Source organism: Schistocerca serialis, chromosome 10, assembly GCF_023864345.2.
Source record: "Schistocerca serialis cubense isolate TAMUIC-IGC-003099 chromosome 10, iqSchSeri2.2, whole genome shotgun sequence".
Taxonomy (NCBI): domain Eukaryota; kingdom Metazoa; phylum Arthropoda; class Insecta; order Orthoptera; family Acrididae; genus Schistocerca; species Schistocerca serialis.
Genome location: NC_064647.1, coordinates 119,565,464 through 119,579,015, shown reverse-complemented (window position 1 = coordinate 119,579,015; position 13,552 = coordinate 119,565,464). Strand labels below are relative to the sequence as shown.

Sequence of the window (13,552 nt, the reverse complement as noted above, 5' to 3'; positions counted from 1 at the left end):
CTTATTAAGTGGTTTGCAGGAGAATTTTTGTTCGAATTTGCCTAACCAAACGAAGAATGGTACATGGACAAGTGGGGTACAAAACTTACCGGCGTGAAGTCTAGTTTAGCAGAAAAGAATTTAATTGCTTGAAGGGAATCAGGGTAATCAAGAAAAACTTAATGAGCAGTTTGAGAGAAAACTGAAATATTTTGCGAAGATCTGCTGTTCGTTGTATGAATGAAGTGTCTAAAAGTTCATCTATTCACGGCTTAGCTATTTTGTGCGTAAAAAGTTACATTCGTGTAGACATTGTGCAATTCTTTCTTTCATGTTGAACAAGTAAAACAAGTACCAAATTACGACTTAAAATGAAACGTCTATGCCTACTCTTGATGTACTGGGTGATCAAAAAGTCAGTATAAATTTGAAAACTGAATAAATCACCGAATAATGTAGATAGAGAGGTACAAATTGACACACATGCTTGGAATGACATGGGGTTTTATTAGAACCAAAAAAATACAAACGTTCAAAAAATATCCGACAGATAGCGCTTCATCTGATCAGAATAGCAATAATTAGCATAACAAAGTAAGACAAAGCAAAGTTGATGTTCTTTACTGGAAATGCTCAATATGTCCACCATCATTCCTCAACAATAGTTCTAGTCGAGGAATAATGTTGTGAACAGCACTATAAAGCATGTCCGGAGTTATGGTGAGGCATTGGCGTCGCATGTTGTCGTTCAGCATCCCTGGAGATGTCGCTCGATCACGATACACTTGCGACTTCAGGTAACCCCAAAGCCAATAATCACACGGACTGAGGTCTGGGGACCTGGGAGGCCAAGCATGACGAAAGTGGCGGCTGAGCACACGATCATCACCAAACGACGCGCGCAAGATATCTTTCACGCGTCTAGCAATACTTTTTTTTTTTTTTTTTTTGTTCTAGTAAAATTCCATGTCATTCCAAGCATGTGTGTCGATTTTTACCTCTCTATCTACATTTTTCCGTGGTTTATTAAGTTTTCAAATTTATACTGACTTTCTGATCATCCAGTATACAGGGTGTTACAAAAAGGTACGGCCAAACTTTCAGGAAACATTCCTCACACACAAATAAAGAAAAGATGTTATGTGGACATGTGTCCGGAAACGCTTAATTTCCATGTTAGAGCTCATTTTAGTTTCGTCAGTATGTACTGTACTTCCTCGATTCACCCCAGTTGGCCCAATTGAAGGAAGGTAATGTTGCCTTCGGTGCTTGTGTTGACATGCGACTCATTGCTCTACAGTACTAGCATCAAGCACATCAGTACGTAGCATCAACAAGTTAGTGTTCATCACGAATGTGGTTTTGCAGTCAGTGCAATGTTTACAAATGCGGAGTTGGCAGATGCCTATTTGATGTATGGATTAGCACGGGGCAATAGCCGTGGCGCGGTACGTTTGTATCGAGACAGATTTCCAGAACGAAGGTGTCCCGACAGGAAGACGTTCGAAGCAATTGATCGGCGTCTTAGGGTGCACGGAACATTCCAGCCTACGACTCGCGCCTGAGGAAGACCTAGAACGACGAGGTCACCTGAAATGGACGAGGCAATTCTTCGTGCAGTTGACGATAACCCTAATGTCACCGTCAGAGAAGTAGCTGCTGTAAAAGGTAACGTTGACCACGTCGCTGTATGCACAGTGCTACGGGAGAACCAGTTGTTTCTGTACCATGTACAGCGTGTGCAGGCACTATCAGCAGCTGATTGGTCTCCACGGGTACACTTCTGCGAATGGTTCATCCAACAATGTGTCAATCCTCATTTCAGTGCAAATGTTCTCTTTACGGATGTGGCTTCATTCCAACGTGATCAAATTGTAAATTTTCACAATCAACATGTGTGGGCCGACGAGAATCCGCACGCAATTGTGCAATCACGTCATCAACACAGATTTTCTGTGAACGTTTGGGCAGGCATTGTTGGTGATGTCTTGATTGGGCCCCATGTTCTTTCACCTACGCTCAATGGAGCACGTTATCGTGATTTCATACGGCATACTCTACCTGTGCTGCTAGAACATGTGCCTTTACAAGTACGACACAACATGTGATTCATGCACGATGGAGCTCCTGCACATTTCAGTCGAAGTGTTCGTACGCTTCTCAGCAATAGATTCGGTGACCGATGGATTGGTAGAGGCGGACCAATTCCATGGCCTCCACGCTCTCCTGGCCTCAACCCTCTTGACTTTCATTTATGGGGGCATTTGAAAGCTCTTGTCTACGCAACCCCGGTACCAAATGTAGAGACTCTTCGTGCTCGTATTGTGGACGGCTGTGATACAATACGCCAATCTCCAGGGCTGCATCAGCGCATCAGGGATTCCATGCGACTGAGGGTAGATGGATGTATCCTCGCTAACGGAGGACATTTTGAACATTTTCTGTAACAAAGTATTGGAAGTCACGCTGGTACGTTCTGTTGCTGTGTGTTTCCATTCCATGATTAATGTGATTTGAAGAGAAGTAATAAAATGAGCTCTAACATGGAAAGTAAGCATTTCCGGACACATGTCCAGATAACATATTTTCTTTATTTGTGTGTGAGGAATGTTTCCTGAAAGTTTGACCGTACCTTTTTGTAACACCCTGTATATGTATACTCCTAGTAATAATAGAATGCCAACAGACATTTAAATGTATTATATTTCATGCTGTATGAACAGAACTTGAAAATAAAAAGAATGAAAAAAGAACGGTCACTATAAAAGTAAGAACTAAAAGAGAGGAACATTCGATACACACACATTAAAATACGAGGTCTGTTCAAAAAATTCCGGAACTTTATCCACACAATTTTTCTAGGCATACCTTTTACTTATTGTGCATGGTCTCCTTCGAAATGCTCTCCTCCACAATTGTTACACCGCTCCCAAACGCCGTTTCCACTTCCGGAAGAAGTCTCCGCACGCCTCTTGCTGGATCGCGCGAAGCGCCGTCTGCGAATTTTCTTTTATCTCGTCTATCTTTACAAATTTTCGTCATTTCGTCCGCCCGCTTAGCTGGGTGGTAACGTGCTCGCCTCCCATGCAAGGGGGCCCGGGTTCGATTCCCGGGCGGGTTGGAGATTTTCTTCGCTCGGGGAAGGGGTGTTGTGTTGTCCTCATCATCATTTCATCCCCATCACCGGCACGCAAGTCGCCCAATGTGGCATCGACTGAAATAAGACTTGCACTCTATTTAGCGGCCGAACTTCCCCGTATGGGGCCTCCCGTCCAGTGATGCCATACGCTCCTTTCCTTTATTTCGTCCTTTCAAAGGGGTTTTCAGCTTTGAAATAACAAAAAGTCCGCAGCAGGCAGCCCTGCAGGGTACTGCGGATAAGGCAGCACAGTGATTTCGTTTCTTCTTCAATAGTCACGTGCCAACAGGGATGAATGTGCGGATGCATTATCGTGATGCAAGAGCCATAAATGGCTTCGCTACATTTCAGACCGTTTTCCTCTCACGTTTTCTAGCAGGCGTCGCAACACGTCCCGCTAATACCGTCGATTAACCATTTGCTTGCCCTTGTGGTACTAATTCATATGAACTAATCCTTCAAAGTCAAAGAAAACTATCAGAATGACTTTGACATTTGACCTGACCTGACGAGCTTTTTTTATTCTTGGAGAACCTTTCGCGACCCGTCGTTAAGATTGAACCTTGGTCTCAACATCACAACCGTAGACCCACGTCTCATCACCAGTTATGATTCTCTTAAGGAACATCTCGTTCTCATTTTTGCTATCCGAAAGCTCTTCACAGATTGCGAGGCGAAGGTCTTTCTGGCCTTGACCTGTGGGACGAACTTGGATGCAATACGATGCATTCCAAGATTCTGGGTCAGGGTTTCATGACATGATGTTACATTCATCTGCAACCCCTCGGACAGTCAGCCCTCGATTGGCAGGCACAGTTATTTCGTTGATGTTCCTGGCAGGAGCGTCGTCGATAGACGTTGAAAAGCGTCCTGAACGAGGGTCATCTTTATTTCCGTCTGGCCATTTTTAAACCGTGTGAACCATTCGTAACATCGAGTGAAGCCTAAGCACTCATTACTGTAGGCTTCCTGCATCATTTTGTGTGTGCCTCTAAGGGTTTTCTTGTTTCACGCAATATTTAATACAAACGCGTTACGTACTCCTCTAACTCTGTCATCTCGAAATTCGCAAACTGTTCAACACAACGTTCAACTCAATACAGCACTGAACAATAATTAACGGGCGTAAAATTATGAAGTTTCCAGCAGTTACACGTTAAACACAGCCATGTGCAGGGATGCCTACCGCATTTCGCTCCAACACACCATTGTCGCGAAATTACGATTGTTCTCGAATTTTTTCAACCGACCTCGTATTGAAACTTCCTGGCAGATTAAAACTGTGTGCCCGACCGAGACTCGAACTCGGGACCTTTGCCTTTCGCGGGCAAGTGCTCTACCATCTGAGCTACTGAAGCACGACTCACGCCCGGTACTCACAGCTTTACTTCTGCCAGTATCCGTCTCCTACCTTCCAAACTTTACAGAAGCTCTCCTACGAACCGGGCGTCAGTCGTGCTTCGGTAGCGCAGATGGTAGAGCACTTGCCCGCGAAAGGCAAACGTCCCGAGTTCGAGTCTCGGTCGGGCACACAGTTTTAATCTGCCAGGAAGTTTCATGTCAGCGCACACTCCGCTGCAGAGTGAAAATCTCATTCTGGAAACATCCCCCAGGCTGTGGCTAAGCCATGTCTCCGCAGTATCCTTTCTTTCAGGAGTGCTAGTTGTGCAAGGTTCGTAGGAGAGCTTCTGTAAAGTTTGGAAGGTAGGAGACGAGATACTGGCAGAAGTAAAGCTGTGAGGACCGGGCGTGAGTCGTGCTTCGGTAGCTCAGATGGTAGAGCACTTGCCCGCGAAAGGCAAAGGTCCCGAGTTCGAGTCTCAGTCAGGCACACAGTTTTAATCTGCCAGGAAGTTTCATATCAGCGCACACTCCGCTGCAGAGTGAAAATCTCATTCTGGAAACATCCCCCAGGCTGTGGCTAAGCCATGTCTCCGCAGTATCCTTTCTTTCAGGGGTGCTAGTTGTCCAAGGTTTGCACAAAATCAGGTCACTGCATGAATGTTTGAACTTAAGTATACCTGTTGCATGAGCTCCAGAAAGGGAATGTTCAGATCTCATTGATCACGGTGTAATTGTTCATGGTGGCACCCCCGTGCCGCGGTGGTGGCTGTAGGAAGCACGACAGCATAACTGGCTACACACATACTTGAAGTTGTGGTCGATCAGATAGCAGCCCATACTGTAGCCTGGAAAGAATTATGCTAAAATTTCCTCACTAGATTGTGGCTGAATATCAGGATGAAACACTAAATTACTTTCCAGTGTAATACTGAGTCATAACATACAGCTAATGTTACAAACCACCACCTACATCTACATCTACCATTGTAAAAGATTGATACAGCTAGTACAGATCCTGATAGGGTTTGAAATCTGTACCACTGAGATGAGAGTGGTTGATCCACTATTGCACGTTTGTAGCATTCTATCCCAAGCATGTCTCATGAAGAAGGGTCAACACAATGGCTTCATAACCTGAAAAGGGGTGATACTTCCCCATTGTTACTGATACCATACTTATTCTCTCCCCTGTATTGATGACCACAAATCATGGTGATGTAGTGGCTGTTGACGCATAGGAATCTCAGTAATACTCTCAGTGTTATTTGAGATGAATGGGCTTATATATGTCTTCAGAAAATTCCTTTCTCTGTCTTTATGCTAAACAACACAAATACAATGCTGCACTCTGCACACAGTTTATTTTCTGTGATCAACAGATGAACTTCAGTCCACACACACACACACACACACACACACACACACACACACACACACACACGTTTTCCGACAATAATTTGAGCTTTTAATCTTGCAGATGATTAATGAGAAACCAAAATGAAGCAGAGGGTAATCAAAAGTAAATATGTTCTAGGTGTTGTGATGTAATAAAATTCTTTAAATTCATCCTGCGTATATTTCATTTACAGTGAAGTATGACAGGCTGCAGAAAATGATTTTTCACGTTAAAATGCATTATCGTTCTAGATGAGAGCTTTAACTACTATATTTATGTTTAAATATCGTACAGTAATGCACCTGGGTGACGTTGTTGACAACAACCACCAATATCTCAACAGGAGCACATCTTTCCAGTCTCAAGTCAAAACTACAGTAAGTGCAGTGCAAGGGAATTTAAAACCTCCACTTCCAGAGCAATTCTGGAAGATCAGTTTCTGTACGGTAAACATTAGTGCCATTGCACAACTAAAGACAACAAATGTCAAAAGTTATTGATAGTGAACATTAATAATCAATGGTGAGGTAGCATTAGTTCCATTCCTCTGCTTTTTTTGACTATTGGAGGTTTTTGTTAAATTCTGAATGGAGTCCCATTATCTCATTGTTATAAAACAGAGGGACTGAGTTAATGCTACCTCACCCACTATTTATTAATTTTCATCCTTGATAACTTCTAACATTGGTCATATTTAGTTGTGTGATGAACCAGTGATTTTAGTGTGGATGTGTGTTTTCTAGAATTGCTCTGCAGACTTAGGTTCTAAATTCCCTTGCACAGCAAATTACTTGTTGCAATTTCGTCTTGAAAATGACAGGGTGTGCCTCTTTCTAAATATCGGCAGTTGTCAACAGTGTTACCAGCGGTATTGCCGAAGTTATTTGAACACTGTACATGCTGGGAGAATTTTGGGTCTAGCTACATTTATAATAAAAAATGTATGTTTTAAAATGGAACATTTTCCAGGTTTGTGGGGACAGAAAGAGTCCTGTTGTGAATGAACTGACACTGTAATTGGACTACTGTGCTGTCATTGACTGTCATCCATATTTGCTTTTTATATTTCATATTCTATTTGATTTTGTACAAATAAAATTATGATGTCACTGTTCCTTTACATTAGAAATTTTTATCTTTTTAATTGCAGTAACTTATATACTAGCTGTTCAGTTGAAACAGCCATTTTAATACTTCACTCTTCTTCTGTCAGATGTACGAAACATCTTGCACAAGCTCATATAGACGACAAATAGAAATAGGCCTTCATATAGAAGTATCACTCAGTCTCTTTCTAACATTCTTTAGCTCAGTTTCATATTAGACTTACTTAGCACTAGTTCTCGATTAGAGCTGCTAGCACGCAAATGGTTTTTATCTTCCATTTCCACCATTTAGAGGAGCATAATCAAAGGAGAAGAATTTTTAATATACGGGTGCAGAGTTATGCAATTTTTATTAGATTCTAGAAAGTAAGAGACCATGCTGTTGTGATTTATTTGCTTACAAGAAAGTATCAAGTGCTACTCGGTAAGACATTGGCTCAAACAGCATTAGATACTATACACATAATATGGTGTTGAATGTGTACGCATTTTGTAATAATTCCTTTGATGACTGAGAGAAAGTACACTCACAATCCAAAATTTTATGATCACTGCCCACCAAGAGCTTGAATCTGCCCGGTGTCACTGCAAGAAAAGTGTTTACTTGGAGCAAAGATGAACAGGGGATCATTCTATCAACAATAAGGGCCATACCTTGGGAAATCCATTGGTGCAAGCAGCTTTGAAAGAGGGAAGGGTGTTATGGCCCAGTGCTTGGGAACGAGCATCTCAGAAACAGTGAAGCTGATCGGCTGTTCATAAGTGCTGTTATGATCATCTACAGAATTTGGTTGAAGGACAGTGAAACTATGAGTGGGAAATAAGTGCTGGACTCATCACATAATATGAAAACTGTAGGCTAGCCTACATTGCAGCATACAAGGCATGTCCAGAAAGTAGGTACCATTAAAAAAAATAAAAACCTCATAAAACACTTTTTTTTTCAAGCCAAAATTTATTTTTACCAGAAAGAGTATTCCTTAAATAATTTTTGTACTTACTGCAGTTGCCCCCATTTGTCATAGAGGGGTAGTTACTTTTCTATGCCCTCTTCATAGGAAGATGCTGACAGTGAAGACAACCACTGCTGAACACTGTTTTTGGCACTGTTATCACTGTCATAGTGTCTTAATCCAAAATCACTTTTCAGGTTGAAGAACAAGTGGTAATCACAAGGTGTGAGATTGAGGCTGTACAGCAGGTGAATGGACTGTTCCCAACCAAATTGTGGAATAAAGTTTTGAGTGACACCAGGGTAATGGGGATGTGTATTATCATTAGTGCCTCCTCTCCATCAATGTTATTTTGATTCCGAAATGACTTGACAAAATCAGGTTTCATCACTGCTCTCAATTCTGTTTAAGAATTTAAAGCAGTTCTAAGTCACTTTATTTTGCAAACATCCATAAACATCTTTGGAAGCCAATGGGAACACAATTTTCATAAATGTAAGTGACTTGTGATTATGTCTTGCAAAACAGCTTTTGAAATTTGTTGAAATTCATCATCAAGCATTCTTATTGCAAACTGTCTGTTTTCAAGAAATTTCTCATTTACTTTCTCAGCCAAACCATCATTGACAACTGAAGGCTGCCCACTCAGTACTTCTTGATGAATTTTGGATCATCCATAATTAAATTGTCTAACTCACTTTTTCACCAGGCCAACAGTAATTAAATTTTCACTGTGAATCTCTACAAGTAGACTATGAATTTAAAGTTGCTTAAGATTCTTTGCATTCAGAAACCATATTACAGAGCACACTTCACAGTTAGTGAGCTCGGAGAGTGTCTTAAACATTTTGAACAGTTGCTAACAAAGGTAAAAACAATAGAATCTGGCTATATTGGCGTCACTGAAAAGACAATGAACCAGAGAGACAAGTGTGAATGTGCATAACTGCAACACTAGTGCTGCAGTGACAATAGAATGAAATGGTACTTACTTTCTGGACAAGCCTCATAGGATAGGGGAAATCTGTATTAGCATACAATGCTGATGAAGATGTGTTGATTCTATGACATTGTCAAATATGACTGTACTTACCATGTAATAGTTGAGGCTGGACAGTGGTTCACTGGAAATGTGCAATTTGATTGGATGAATCACATTTCTTGTTACACCAACTTACCTTCTGGAGGCTAAATTCTAAAGACTGCTGACAGACACATATAAGAATAGAGACTTAGGTATCAGACCTGTCTGTGCCATCCTCTGTGAGGGAAGAATTTTGTTGCAGTCAAAACAGAGACAAGCTGTGAACATCAATTGATGACATGGCAAACAGTTGTTCAGGAAAGACTGCAAAGTGATCAACATTCTACAAGAAATGGAACATTCAGAATTGGCTGGGTAAAACAGCCATTACAGGGGGAATAACAGGAAAGCACACATAGTGGTTAATGTTACCTTCTCCTGCAGCTTTGTTTATCAAATTCTTAACTTATGAAAGTAAATTTATAGTATGTCAAAACATTATTTCTTAAAAAGAGCAGAAGTCCTGTTTGTTATAAAATAAAAATGATTCACTGCCACATACACATACTTGGAATGATACTATGTAGTTCAGTGAATCCAGTAGCATGGTCTCATTAGTTAGACGTAGAAATATCTGTGATTCACTATAGGTGCAGTAAAAATTAGTTTTGCAGTATTTTGCATACATATATTACCAATAGGTGTAAATTACTTTAGTGAACTGGATAGAGTGAAACATTTGTCTAGAGAATACTTTTGCATGACTCTGTTCATTCATCTTTCTTAGTATACTGCTTCGCTATAGGAGTTTTTAGCTTCCATGTCAAGGAATTGTTCATATGAAGACCTGTAAATCAGTCACAAATTACCATTCCCAGTGGTTTCTTACCACACTGATAATTATCCTACCTACAGTTGGTTTTATGGTGAAACAGTGACGACTGAAACACATTTCCCACTCTCAAATTACAGCTGCAGAACCACTATCGAAAGTGGAAAATATATGATCTAGAGATCACACAGTTCACATCTTCCATTATTATCAGTTTTCTAAAATGAAGGGTGTGTGAAGATCACATTACTATCTCTTCTTCTCACAGAACTTCTGAAAAGGCTAGAAAAATGTAAAGAATCTTAATTGCACTATTTGTTTACAGAAAGCTACAGGAAGAATAATTATCACATTCTAGCAACTCTAAAATGTCTTCCGTCTTACCAGTACTACAGAGGTTAATTGGTAAACTAAGGATATTACGAGGACCCATCATTAATTAATTCTGATGAGACCTTACCCCGTGGCTGCAAATTTGACTACTTTGCAACTCCCATACATTCCGAACATACAGTATGACTGTGGAGATGGAAATTCATGAAATTTTTGTTTTCATTGAAGGCGCAGATCTGCAGACTCCCACTGTTCTGGCTGTTCAAGCATACTGTACAGCACGATGGCCAATAATTCTCATAAGGATAGAATTTATATAGTTGAAAATCCTATAGCATCCAAATAATATGTTAATGTCTTCTGTACCACTCCAATTTCATTGTCATCAAGGTATTTATAAAGACATTTTCATATAAGACAGGATGCAACTCACTTTTGCATTCACATTCTGGTTCAGTGTAATCTAGACTTCATTCCTTATCAAGAGTTTTATTTACATTGGGAGGAAGTGAGACAGGCTGATCAAGTAACACTATATATGCGTGTGTGTGGAGAGGGCTGGGAGGTGGGGGTGTTGGTTTATCTTTTCGGTAACACTGGCATTATATTTAATTTGTTACTACCTAGGAACAAAATTTAAAAATTTTATGCTTCCATTTGAATAGCCCTCTGTATTATGAGCATTAACTAACGTTGACTTCTCACGTACATGTATGTATATCATGATGTTCCATAATTAGTTTATGGATAGCATAGGAGTTAACAGTGTATGACTTCATTGTAACTGTACACAAGTTGTTTCTAAACATTTGTACAAAATGATTGGGAAGGATAAATCCAAGAATCAAAACAATGCAAAATGTTCCTGTGAAAAAAAAATGTAGTATCAAACAATGGACAATCCAGGATGGAATATAACAATACAAGAGAACGAAAGTTGCTACTCACCATATAGCAGAGGTGCTGAGTCGTGATAGGCACAATAAATTGATTCACACAATTATAGCTTTCGGCTATTGAAGCCTTCAATAGCCGAAAGCTATAATTGTGTGAATCTTTTTATTGTGCCTATCGTGACTCGGCACCTCCACTATATGGTGAGTAGCAACTTTCCTTCTCTCGTATTGTTATAAAAAAATGTAGTGTGAATTATTATTACAGAATCTAGTAGTGAACTACAATTCTTTCGCAAAATATAACACCACATATTCTTGGTTCATCATTCTGCTCACCAATAGAGTGACATTCAGAAAATTTACAAATGTGTGGATGCTAATGTGCTTGATATGATCACAGTCAAACAATATGATATTAAGGTTCCTATTGTCAGCACCAATTTAGGCTCCATTGTGTGCTGCTGTATTATTCACTGTGATCCAATCATCCCATGTACATTATATTGATGACTGATTGAACCAATGTATGTACTTGTACATTTCCTGTACTACCAGCTAATATGCCATTATCAGTTCATTACCACATTTGGTTTGCACACTACTGGGCCCCGGTACACTTATGTCTGTAAATATGCTGGTTTCCGTATGACATCTACCTAAGCTATTGAATGGATCATTGAGGATCAAAACTCTGATTTTTGTGATCTTCTGACCATAGTCTGCTAAAGATTGATCACTCTGGCTGACAACTACAATTAAATACATGTTGTACCATAAGCCCATATATCTTTGTCTGACTGTGTCAGTATGTTTTTAGGTTTCACCAAAAAGGAAGATTCAGATTTTGCATCGAAATTCTGAGTGAAAAGATATTAATGATACAAACTGCTGATGACACTGCAATTACTGGATCTGTTGAATGGTATGAACAGTCTACTGAGCACAGAATATGGATTGTGTCAACCAAAGAAAGACAAAAGCACAGGGTAGTACTGAAAATGAGATTTGTAATAAACTTAGCATTAAATGTTAACGGTCTCGCTCAGCAAAGAGAAGGAATTCTACTACCTTTCAGATGAAATAGCACATGAAGGATGGAACAAGGTAGATATATGAAGCAGACTAGGATGGGATTACTAACCAAAAGAAGTCGGATAGTATCAAACATTCATGAAATTTGGTAAAGAAATTTATGATAGTGTCTGCCTGAAACAAGGCATTAGATGCAAGTGAATCATGCATGATGGGAAGATCATAAAAGAAAGGAATTATAGTATTTGACATCTATTTTACAGGCCAATGCTGAAAATTATGTGGACTGAGAAGGTAAGAAATAAGAATCTTCTTCTCAAAATCAGCAAGAAAGAAATATGTGGAAACATTAACTAGAAAAATAGTTCAATGAAAAGATATGAGGTAAGATGTCAGGGAATGACTTCCATGCCATTAGAGAGCAAGGATTTCAGAGGAATACTGAGATAGAATGTGTACAGAATAACAGATGATGATGATGAGCATGAGATCTATTCTGAGAGGAAACTGGTGAGCAATATCAAACCCATCAGAAGACTGATGACAAAAAAGAACCATTCCTGCTCATGGAGGGACATTTATAGAATCTCCTGTGATGTGGCAACTGTACATTGTTTAAGTGTAATGATGTATTGTATTGCAACATACTGTAGGGCATATGTTCATAGGGTATTTTATATTGTTTTGATTGTAGGAATGTGTGTTTATATTTCTCAGTTCATGGGATGTTAGCCATTTTAGAGTTTTACACATCATTTAGGTAAAGGGAAACGTTCCACGTGGGAAAAATATATCTAAAAACAAAGATGTTGTGACTTACCAAACGAAAGCGCTGGCAGGTTGATAGACACACAAACAAACACAAACATACACACAAAATTCAAGCTTTCGCAACCAACGGTCACCTCGCTAGGAAAGAGGGAAGGAGAGGGAAAGACGAAAGGATGTGGGTTTTAAGCGAGAGGGTAAGGAGTCATTCCAATCCTGGGAGTGGAAAGACCCACCTTAGGGGGAACAAAGGACAGGTACACACTCGCACACACACACATGCATCCATCCACACATATAGAGACAGAAGCAGACATGTTGTATATGTGCGGATGGATACCCCAGAACTCCTGAGATGGGAACTTGCCATTCAGTATATCCTCTCTTCTCGTTATCCGCCAGGCCTCAACCTTCACTAGTTGCCGCCGCTCATACCTCAACTGTCTTTCAGCAACATATTTGCCTCTGTACTTCTGCCTCAACTGACATCTCTGCCGAAACTCTTTGCCTTTTCAAATGTCTGCTTGTGTCTGTGTATGTGCGGCTGGATATGGGTGTGTGTGTGAGTGTGTACCTGTCCTTTTTTCCCCCTAGGGTGGGTCTTTCCGCTCCCGGGATTGGAGTGGCTCCTTGCCCTCTCCCTTGGAGCCCGCATCCTTTTGTCTTTCCCCTCCTTCCCTCTTTCCTGGTGGGGCGGCCATTGGTTGCGAGGGCTTGAATTTTGTGTGTATGTTTGTGTTTGTTTGTGTG

At 40.3% G+C, this 13,552-nt stretch overlaps 1 protein-coding gene across 1 annotated transcript in view; it reads left to right on the top strand.

The window, feature by feature from the left end:
- The window catches only part of LOC126424587 (potassium voltage-gated channel protein eag-like), an 88,694-nt gene extending 81,819 nt beyond the window's left edge, over positions 1-6,875 (top strand). Inside the window, exon 5 of the mRNA XM_050087329.1 lies at positions 6,828-6,875. Within this exon, the coding sequence (XP_049943286.1) occupies positions 6,828-6,875 (48 nt within the window). The remainder of the gene's footprint in view (positions 1-6,827) is intronic.
- Positions 6,876-13,552: the final 6,677 nt, after the last annotated feature.